Source organism: Xiphophorus hellerii, chromosome 23 (genome assembly GCF_003331165.1).
Source record: "Xiphophorus hellerii strain 12219 chromosome 23, Xiphophorus_hellerii-4.1, whole genome shotgun sequence".
Taxonomy (NCBI): Eukaryota; Metazoa; Chordata; class Actinopteri; order Cyprinodontiformes; family Poeciliidae; genus Xiphophorus; species Xiphophorus hellerii.
The window spans coordinates 6,235,902-6,246,773 of NC_045694.1; the positions used below are offsets into that span (position 1 = coordinate 6,235,902).

The window sequence follows — 10,872 nt, forward strand, 5'->3', positions numbered from 1 at the left end:
CAAGTATTTTTGTTGTAGCAAATTTGCTTCACCAAATTTGTACATGTGAAAAAAGACAAAACTAACTTACACGTAACTTTTCAGCTAAATATGGGCTTGTTTTAAGTCAATATTCATGGGAACATAATTGTTCCACATTTTCATAATGGCAGATTATTTAACTTAACATGGGAAAATGTCATGTTATGTTCAGAGTGGTAGTACTGATGCTGTCATCAATTATTTTACAATAATACTAATCAATAGTTTGCGTTAAAAAACTGCAGATTAAATTTTAAGTCAGTACTCTTATAACATTTTCATTGCTGATTTTCAGTAATTTTCCAACTGAAACCCACTTTTTTAATGCTGGATGCATTTAATTCTTTATATAGTACATACAACTATTGGATAAATATAACTTTTTGAACCTGATGATGTACCTAATAGAAAATTCCTCCATCCGTTGTTAATATCCGCTTATGATCGTGAGAGGCAGGGTACAGCAGGTCACCTAAATAGCTTATATAGCTTAGTAATTTTTAATTTTTAATAAAAGTCACAATTTTGAAATTTATATTTCAAAATTGGATATTTACATATTATTTGCAGTCACTGGATATACTGTAATTTATATTGTCTCTTCTTAGACCGCGTATGTCTAGATACATTTGCTTTTGGATTCACAAACATTTCGCATTCAGTGAAGAGCTGAACGTATTTAACTTTGACCGAATGCTTTTGTCGCCCCCAAGCGGGAAAACTCCACCGGTGCACCGCAACTCAACAATATCGGTGTGTGCCAGTTCCCAAAACCATCGCACCTTCCTCCGCTCGTGTGGATTGGGTTTGTTTAGCGCCCCTCCTTGTGGTCCCCTCAAGCGATTGGTTTATTAGTCTTAACATCGAATTTCATTTGCTAGAAATGTTTTAAGAGGCGGGATTTTGTTGTTCGGTTGCGGAGGTGAGACCGGTATCCGGGCACTCTAGCACGTTGTGAAGCCACTAGCTCTCCGACACCCTTTACGGCAATTCAAAGAATCAACCGATTAAAAGGCAGCAGTTTTTAATACAACTGACCAGTTGGTAAGTTAATTTCATCTACAGATTGTTTATGTCTTGTAATAACAACCTCGGTTTCTTCGCTTATCGAGGTTATTTACTAAACTGGGTCGGGCTCTGTCTAAATTCTGGGGTTCATGCGAGGGTTAATAGCATGTTTTTTGTAGGAAGCCATTAAGCTCCTGTTAAAGTGCTCTAAAATTATAGTGTTGCAGGTTATAAACAATTAAGCCTATAAGTATTAAAATAGTGATAGAATCGCTCAACATGAATTAAGCGTTTGAAAAATCCATTAGTTTCGCTTTTGCACTCCAGGAAGTAGCCACCGCCCTTCTCTAGCTCCTATTTAGCCTTTCAATCGTGACTCTCTCCCGTCTTATCATTTTCATCGTGTCCCAAATCAGATTTTTGGTGGCGTTTTAATAAGTAGGGTTTTATTTTAACTTGTATAGTTTTAATCTCGCTACCGGGGAAGCTCTGGCCGCCTGCAGCAGACGGCGTGGCCGGGAACGGTCCAGGACACGTGCTGCTGAGGATCCTTCTGCCTAGGTTTGGGGGCCGCAGGCGGCTACAGCTGTTGCTGTTAAGCCCCTTGGTTGATGGCGGCATCGTGCCAAGTGAGGCCAGGTTATATCTGGAAACGGCCGCTTGAGTGGCCCGATGTCCCCGCAGTATGCGGGGCCTGCGTGTGTTTAGGCCGGGGTGAGCGGCTCCATCACAACCGGCATGGCGCGGCCTTTGTCTGCGTGCTGTACGTACACTGTTGACCACGCCGAGGAAATGAGGCTGATTTCATTTAAACCAGGATAAATAGAGTCGAAGCTTATTGAAAAGAATGGAAACATGCTATATTTCACTATACTTGAGTCCCAACGCGCTTTTCCGTACGGATCAGGTGATGATCGCTGGCTGTGAAGGAAGGGGTCCTTGAGACCACCAGATGGCTCTTGGCTTTGTTGCCGACAAGAACATTTCGTTTTGGTTACTGAATAACATGTTCTAGCAGCGTGTGGTGCATAGAAACTAGTCGTTTTGCGGAGTTACGATTATTTTCTTTAAGCAAATAAACAGAACGGTTGTCTACCCTCCAAAGGTTTGATAGGCTTTAGCTCCCCAGCCTTACTGTGAGCATTTCTAGAGAATGTGTTCAGATTAGCTGAACATGCACTACACTAATGCTGCAGTTAATGAGTAGCTTCAGGAATCCATCCATGTAAAACATCGTAGATAGTGCATTAAACAAACGGCGCGAAAATTGTAAAGACTTCTGGTGCATTACGCAAAGCTGGATCGATTGTGATGAAGCAAGCTGTGAAGTAATGGGACTTCAATTCAATAACATTTTGTATCTTTAAGTTGTTGAAATGGTGGGAATCGTTAATATTACACTGGAGGAAATGGAGGTAGGACTCCAGACTTCCTGTAGCGATGGGTCATCAGTGGATAAAGTACTGCTCTGATCTACATATGTCCTACTACAATCATCTAAAGATGCAGCAGTTTGACCTGCTGACTACGCTGGAAAAGTGTTTTGCTCTCAAAGGTGTTAGGGCGGCTGCATTAGGAGAACATAAAATGCATAATAGTCCTTTGGTTCAAGTGAAAAAAATATGAAAACAATTGTAGGTGTTCCATATTTCATACAAATACAGGAACATCTGACCTGTGCAAGATCAATAAATCAATAACAATATATATTGCGATACACGTAATCGATGTCAGTAGATTAAGCTGGTAGGATTGTCCATAATTTCACTGACTTCCAATCCAGAACTGCACAGCATTCTGGGAGATGTAGGCAGATTAAAAGACTTTAGCTGCTCAACCACACATGGGAAGCCAAGTAAGGTTGGTGGCAACAACTAACTCACTCACTCTTTGGTTACCTAGCAACAGGCTGTTGAGTACTGGGTCGGCACATTTTAAGATTTTGCCACCGTGTTTCACACCTGCTTAAAAATACAAAATGAACAGAGTGGAGTGAAAACTGGATTAAACAGGAAATGTTACATAACCAATTTGGCATTATTTCAGATATTTAAAACAAAAAACGATCAATAATTATCGCTATTGACCGATATGAAATGCGTTTTTCAGTCATATTGTCCGGCCCTAACCTCATAGATGTTTGAACTAGGGATGGGCAGGTATCATTTGGTTTGTCAGAAATCTGCATGATTAAAACTACGACTGACAAACTAAGTTTTTTTGTTTTGTTTTGTTTGGTTTTCTATTTGAACCACTTCTGCTGTCGGCTTGAGGTGATTTATAAATGCAACGTTTGGTTCATAATAAATCTGAAATTGTTCTGCTGTTTTTCAGAGTGGTCTCACTGTAGACATGTTTTTATTATTTTAAGAGCAGCTTTTCTTTTGCGAGGTTTGGACTTTATGATATTTGCAGCTAAAATGTCTTGAATTTTCACTCTATGACGACAAAACGCTACAAAATATTTTAAAATGTCAAGTCCATTTCGGCCAATTCCTAGGTGCAGCAAAGTTTTTTTTTTTTCAGGTTCTGGCATCATTATTAATATTACGGGAAAATGTATAGATTGAAATGTAAGCTGCAGCCTGACTTTGACCACTAGAAAAGAAAAAGTATGTCTGCATTATTTTATGTGGATGTAATGGAACTGCTGGTGTTGAAAACCTTGTGTAGTCTGTAAACTGTCATCCCTGCTAGGAGAAAAACACTTTTGGACCCAAACGAGTTTCCAGCTCACAAATCAAAATGATTTCGGCTTAAAGCTCTTAAATGGTTTCTGCTTTAATAATACTGACAAAAAACCACAAGGATAGATTTTCTTCTTTCTTGTAAATGTAATTTCTCCAGTTTAACCAGCAGATATTGCGCTGGGTATCAACTTGCTCTTAATGGCAGCCTGAGCTGTGGTTGCATTTTGCAGCTTAGAAGAATGTCGTTCTGTTCAAGCATGCCTCGTTTTTCGCGAGCTATCCTTCCATCAGCATTACTAGAGTCTGAGGAGAAATACTGCAAATATTGAATTTAAAGGAAAACTTATTGGTTCTAAAAAAGGTGAACAGAACTGCAATTTAAACTAAAGAGTTTTTTGTTTTTCTTTTCCTTCACAGCAAAACGAATTCTTCAGTAAAAGTCAAAGTGGTCATGTAAAATTAAAATACTTCCTGGCTGGAGAGCGTTTGCAGTTTTTTTTTGTTCTGTAGCTTTAGGACAGAAATTGCAATCGACACCTCAGGCCCAAGAGGAAATACTGAAATAATTAGCTAGAAAAAAAGTCTGACCAAAACATTTACAGTTGCGTTCTCACGCAACATGAGAAGAAATGTTAATTTTGTTCAGGTTATAAATGGTTTTCACCAGGATGTGGTTATAAACGGCTGTCAGTCAGTTTTACAGATGAAACGCAGCGAGTGCCGCTGGCCCAACAAGTAAATAAATAAAAAAAAAAACGACGCCATATTGAGTCAGACGTAACATGTTTGTGTGAAATAGGAGGTGATTTTCACTGGAAATGACTCCTGGGATTGCAGATGAGCGCTGCCAGTGTAGATGAGTCATCAGAACAGGATCCAAACAGTCTGATGCAATTTGAATTTTAATATTGCTGTGACCAAAACTTTAATTAAAACATAAATCTATTGGCTCATTTATTAAACTGGTTTCTTTACTTATTCACGAGCTTGTCCGCTTTGTTCCTGCAGAGATTTCCAGTCGACCAAAGAAATGGTGATGGAGAAGCCAAGTGCCCAGCTGGTCGGGCGAGAGTTTGTCCGACAGTATTACACACTCCTGAACCAGGCCCCAGACTACCTGCACAGGTACCACCAGCTGCTGCTCTTTGACCAGACAGAAATCCTGTTTTCTAAATTCCCTTCCTATTAAGTAACTTGTTTGGCTGCTTCCTCAGGTTTTATGGAAAGAACTCGTCTTACGTGCACGGCGGCCTGGACAGCAACGGCAAACCACTGGAGGCTGTTTACGGCCAAGCTGTAAGTGGCCTCACCCAACAGGAGACATTTTAGGACTTATTTCCACATTGAGAAATCACAATAGAATTACCTTTTGCACTACAGATAGAGGTGTGAATCTTTCTGATTTTTAGGGTCAAGATTCGATTCAGGAGCGGTTTTTAATCCAGAAACCAATTTTTCTATTCAAACAGTTTAGAGATTCTCTGAGAAGGGGAAAAGACTGTGAGCAATTTTAAAACTTTTATTTAAAGCAATTCTATAAGGCTGCATCAAAATTAATCAGTTTATATTTAAAGAAATGTCAAAGAATTATTGAAATTGTATTTTTTACAAAAAATTAAACAGACTAACATTGAATTTTTGAGCATTTTGAATTAATTCAGAATTCACTCGACTAGAAGTTGCAATTATCTATAGAATCTATTATTATCATTTCCTAAATCATCATCTAACAAGGAGATTGAGATAATGTGACCAAAATCACTTTAATCTGCAAATACAGACGTCTCTGTATTCCAAAAAATTACTTGCCATTAGAATCAATCAAACCTTTACTAAGTGGAAGTTCAAATCTTTGATTTTTCTTCCTGTCTTTTCTTGCAGGAGATCCATAAGAGGGTGATGGCTCTGAGTTTCCGTGATTGTCACACAAAGATCCGACATGTGGACGCCCACGCCACCCTGAACGAAGGCGTGGTGGTCCAGGTGATGGGGGAGCTGTCCAACAACATGCAGCCCATGAGGAAATTCATGCAGACATTTGTTCTGGCACCCGAGGTTGGCACCCAGACTGAGACACACGCGCCTTCAGCTGTAGATTTTGTGTGGCTTGTAAAAATGTCCTGACTCTTCACGGTGCTTATTTTATTGTTGTTATTTCAGGGAACTGTTGCAAATAAATTCTACGTCCACAACGACGTGTTTCGCTACCAAGATGAGGTGTTTGGTGACTCGGACTCTGAACCCCCAGAAGGTGCGAAAAAATGTTTTTATAGATTCTGTAGCCGCGGTTGTGTCTGAAATACTGAGGAAGTCCTCCATTTTATCTTCTGTCACCAATGCTATAATAAGTCTTTATTATCTGTACAATAAATGATAAACTATTCATTGTGAGACCAATGGAGAAATGCTCAAACCTATGATTTGTATAGGTCAAAAACATTCTTGTATTAAAAAATGGTTTTGTGTAATTTTCAGGAAAATGTATTAATTTCACTTTTTAAATATGACGACTAGAAAATAATTTTCTATAATATTCAATGAGTTGTTTGTATATTGGACTCAGATGGATTGTAATAGTAAATATGGGGCCTTATGATTTCTATGATGCTGAAATTGTGTAATATGATAAATTTAAAAAAATAATTAAAATAATGGGGATATAACATTTGTAACATTTTGTGAAACCAACTTTCTGAACAGCAATTTGTTATATCTGTAAACAGAATAACAGTACCGGTACATGTTGAACTCTATATATTGGCTTACCTTTTTTTCATTCACACCATAATTACGTACATTTTGGGCTAATACTGTTAAATATGGCTAAAATGGAATTCACATTCAAAATAAGACATTTTGGAAAAGATTTAATGGAATTAGCAGAAATAATAAAATGGACTTCAGACATAGCTAAAAGAAATACGAATTCTTTATCTTATTTTCAGAGTCTGAAGATGAGGTGGAGGAGTTGGAGAGGGTCCCGTCTCCTGATGTGGCCCCAGAGGAGTCGGCCCCCTACTACGACCCAACAGCTTGGTAAGGTTTCACCAGTTTTCCTGGGTTTACCAGTTTAGTCTTTAGTTAATTTTCCAGCAGCTCATCTATAATAGAGTACCAAAATGTAGTTCTTTGCGTCACTAAACCTTAGTACAATCCCTGATGGCTGCTCCAAACCAACGTCCACATGATCTTTTTGTAGTTCAGAACCAGCGGCTCCTGGTGACGAGGAGGAAGAAGCCGCGGTGAGCCCAGAACCGGAGCACGAGGCGGAGAAGGAGGCGGAGGTTGCGGAGGTGGAGCTGAAAGTTGAGGTGATGCTGGAGACGCAGACAGAAGCGCTCACGATTGAGGATCAGACAGAGAAAAGCCCCTCCACAGCCACCGCCCCCACCACAGAGCCTGCGCCCGCTGAGGCCACGCCTCCTGCTCAAGAGGTAAACAGGGTAGGTGTGGAGGTGGGAAGAACCGGAGAAAACGCCCTACCAAACTAGAAATCTTATTTTCACTCTTTATTCCCTTACCAGTTCTCCTGGGCACTGGTTACCAGTAAGAACCTTCCTCCCAGTGGGGCTGTCCCAGTCTCAGGATTCCCTCCACATGTAAAAGCCACTCCCACAGCACAGGTGGGTTGAACTCACAACTCTATTGGTCATCTTCATTAATTTAAATCAAATTCTTTGGATTGATCACATTTGAGTTATTCTTTTTGTATGTTGAGTTTTTATCATAGTGCTGATATGATCAACGCATAATGTCAGTTTGATGAATAAAGAGATTAGGACTCATGTGAAGATTAAATATAATTTGGAAAAAAGCTTTTATCACGACTTTCTGGTCTTGCATTGAAAATATCAAGTAGTTAATTGTTTATATTTGAAATGGATTTACTGATACCAATGGATTATATCAATAATCTTTCAGAATAAGCTCATTAGACTGTTTACACTCATGTAATAGATGTTCAAAGGTTTTGACAAAACAGAAAAGACAGTCATGTTTGCACAAATAAACCTGTTAATTCAGTAGCTTCACATGCAGTTTGTTTTCAAAGCAGAACTGTAAACATTCTCGATTTTAAAAACAAACAAAAAAACTTGCTGGTTTTCAAATTGTTTGGTTCTGGTAAATCTTCCTCATAAAAAGTCACAGATTTGTGATCAGCAGAATATTCCTTTTCTCACCAGAGCGGCTATAGCAGCTCACTGTGGACTCTACTTTGTCAGCTTTAAATTTTTTTACTTACTTATGTTTATTAGCCCATAACTAATTGAAGCACATTCAAGTAATGATTAATTTCTTTCCTAAATCCAAATATCAGATGTCTTCCTGGTCTAATAAAAACCTGTTCTGTTGCAGCCAAGAGTGGAAGTAAAGCCAGAGACCCAGACAGCACAGAGACCGCAGCGGGACCAGAGGCCGAGAGAACAGCGGCCCGGCGGTCCTCCACCCCCCAACAGGGGGCCGAGGCCAGGTACAGGCCGGCCTAATGCCACACAACACTTTAGATTCACGTTCTGACAGGAAGTTGTTTGTAAATCATTTCCTGTTTATATTTCAGTTCGTGAAGGTGAGCAGGGTGAGGTGGAGGGCCGCAGGATGGTCCGGTACCCAGACGCCCACCAGCTTTTCGTGGGAAACGTTCCGCATGACGTGGATAAGACGGAACTGAAGGAGTTCTTTGAACGTAAGTTGGAGCAAAACCTCAACAGCAGCTTTAATAGAACTAACAGTTTAGCAAGAGCACAAAACGGCTGCAACTAAATATTATTTTAGTTATTGATTAATCAATCATTCTGGCAATTGGATAAAAAATGTGGCACATTCTGTGGATTTTTTTTTTTTTTTTTTACACAAGATCTAAAGATGCAACAAGAAAATAAGCATGTTGCATTTCATTGGCTAAAATGCATCGTAGCATTTCCTCAGTGATTAATCTATTCATGAACTGACCATTTTTTTGTTGTTTCAATTGATTAATCATGATTAATCTGATTGTTTTGGCTCTAGAGTACAGTAGTTTCAAAGCTTCTCAGTAAGGCACTGGCCTGGAAAGGGTCTGGTTGTATTCTTCAGAAGCCTAAACAGTTGAACTGGATTAAAAATTATTTTATTCATGGAACAACGTGACCGTTCTACCTCCAGAGTACGGGAATGTCCTCGAGCTGCGGATCAACAGCGGCGGGAAGCTCCCAAACTTCGGCTTTGTGGTGTTTGACGATTCTGAACCTGTACAGAAAATCCTCAGCAACAGAGTAAGAAACGCAGCTTTTAGTCTGAGGGGAGGTTGAGCTTTTTTCTATCTGGATTATAATATAATTTGTTGTCTTCATCAGCCCATCAAGTTCAGAGGTGATGTCCGTCTAAACGTGGAGGAGAAGAAAACCCGGTCGGCCAGAGAGGGCGACAGGCGAGACATGAGGCCCCGTGGTCCAGGAGGCCCCGGCGGCCCCAGAGAGCGAATAGGAGGCGGAGGGGGACCGAGGGGACCCCCGACTCGTGGCGGCATGTCACAGAAACCCAGCTTTGGTTCTGGACGGGGCGCCGGGACCGCAGAGGGCCGCTATTCTGCTCCTCGTCAGTAAAACCCCCTGGAGTTGGATCAACTGTCGTTTTTGAGTTTTCTGCAACAGGAACTGATTGGAAAAAGCTAAATTAATGAAACAAAACAAACAAAAAAAAAAAAGAACCTCCCTTTACATCCAGGAGGGAACATCGGCAGGAATTATAGATTTGGAGTCAGGAATTTGGGTTGCTGCTCATGCGTTGCCTAACTTCTGATTTATTTCTGCATTTTTCTGTCTCCTAAATGTTTTCGGCTCAAGTTTTTGGTCAAACTTTTAAACATCAAGTCACATCTGCTGAATTCAGGCGGCAGAGTCATCCGTCTGTTTGTTCCAAAGCCGCTCCCCTTCCAACACAAACCTTCCCACCCCACCGCCAGTTCCACAGCAGAGTCCCGCCTTTCCACACTCCAGGGACTCATCTTTACTGTTCAGGGAGAAAACTGTTGGATGCTGAGACTCATTTAAAGAGACAGGAGTGCTGATGCAGACGACAGTTTTTAGCATTCCCACACAAGGAGTTCTGAATGCTTTGCAAGTTTGCCGTCTCAACTTTTAACCCCCACCAAAAAACTCTCGGAATGTTTTTTTTTTTTTTTCCTGATCGTCTAGAGAAACCAGAATGGATCCACCATAACTGCTGTCTGCATTTTCTCCTGAAGCTGAGTCGCTCCTCCGGTGAACAGCTGTTTCCTCTCATTCTGATGGCGCTCCCTCCTGAATCCAGACATCGGTTTGTGCAGGAGACATAACCAGCTCTGCAGTTGGATCAGCCCTGGATGTTTTTATTGCTTTCACCTGTTTTTACCTGGACTTTAAGTCAACTTATTTTGCCATTTTTCATTGCTAAACTTGAATTTGTTAAATCAGAACACAAACACATGAAAAGGGTAAATACTACTTGAATTGGGGATTTGTAAACCCAGATGTTTCGCGTTCTCTCTCCCTGTTTCTTAAAGGAACGTGTACTTTTACTGCTTGGGCAATCCTGTGTATTGCTGCCACCGTTGTATCTAGCGATGGATCTGTCTTTTTATTCTATCAGGTCAAAGAGCTGAAATGTTGTAGTTTTATTTTAGTAATGTCTGAATGGAGCATGTATCAAAACCTGTCAGACTTGTACTACCGATGCACTTCATTTGTCATCTGAAAAATAAGCTCACATGCCGATGAGAGAACTAAATTAAAAGCGATTTACTGTTTTAACCTCGTTTGGTTTTTGTTTGCCTAAAATCAAGGTTTGCAATGCTAATTAGTTCACACAGCAAGATTTTTATACAGATTTTTGTCCCAAGTTCTCCTACCAAACGTAATCAGGGACAAATATCTGTTTATGGTTTTCATCAGCTGTAAACCATAATCATCTAAATTAAAATAAAGTGCATTTCAACACATTGAATCTAAAGAATTTGAATTATTTCTTCTTGGTATGTAGCTAATGGGCTGCATAAGATGGCTATGAACTGGTTTTATTTCAAAAGACTCAAATGAAAAGGAAACATGTCCAGGTGGGAAGGTCCTCAGGTATGTGAACATCTGGATACATTTTTATGTTTCTGTGTAATGCTGCAGACTTTCACAGAAAACCTCAA

At 40.1% G+C, this 10,872-nt stretch overlaps 1 protein-coding gene across 2 annotated transcripts; it reads left to right on the forward strand.

The window, feature by feature from the left end:
- Positions 1-930: 930 nt before the first annotated feature.
- g3bp1 (GTPase activating protein (SH3 domain) binding protein 1) lies at positions 931-10,674 on the forward strand. Of its 2 annotated transcripts, none has more exons than XM_032554663.1 (12): positions 931-1,065; positions 4,728-4,844; positions 4,934-5,015; positions 5,601-5,774; positions 5,880-5,970; positions 6,665-6,755; positions 6,919-7,162; positions 7,244-7,342; positions 8,076-8,190; positions 8,278-8,403; positions 8,862-8,971; positions 9,053-10,674. In XM_032554663.1, exons 2-12 carry the CDS (start codon positions 4,750-4,752, stop codon positions 9,299-9,301), a joined length of 1,476 nt encoding a protein of 491 aa, XP_032410554.1. In that variant the 5' UTR covers positions 931-1,065; positions 4,728-4,749; the 3' UTR covers positions 9,302-10,674. The 2 variants fall into 2 exon arrangements, with proteins under 2 accessions (XP_032410554.1, XP_032410556.1); XM_032554665.1 differs by having other exon boundaries at positions 6,919-7,153.
- Positions 10,675-10,872: the final 198 nt, after the last annotated feature.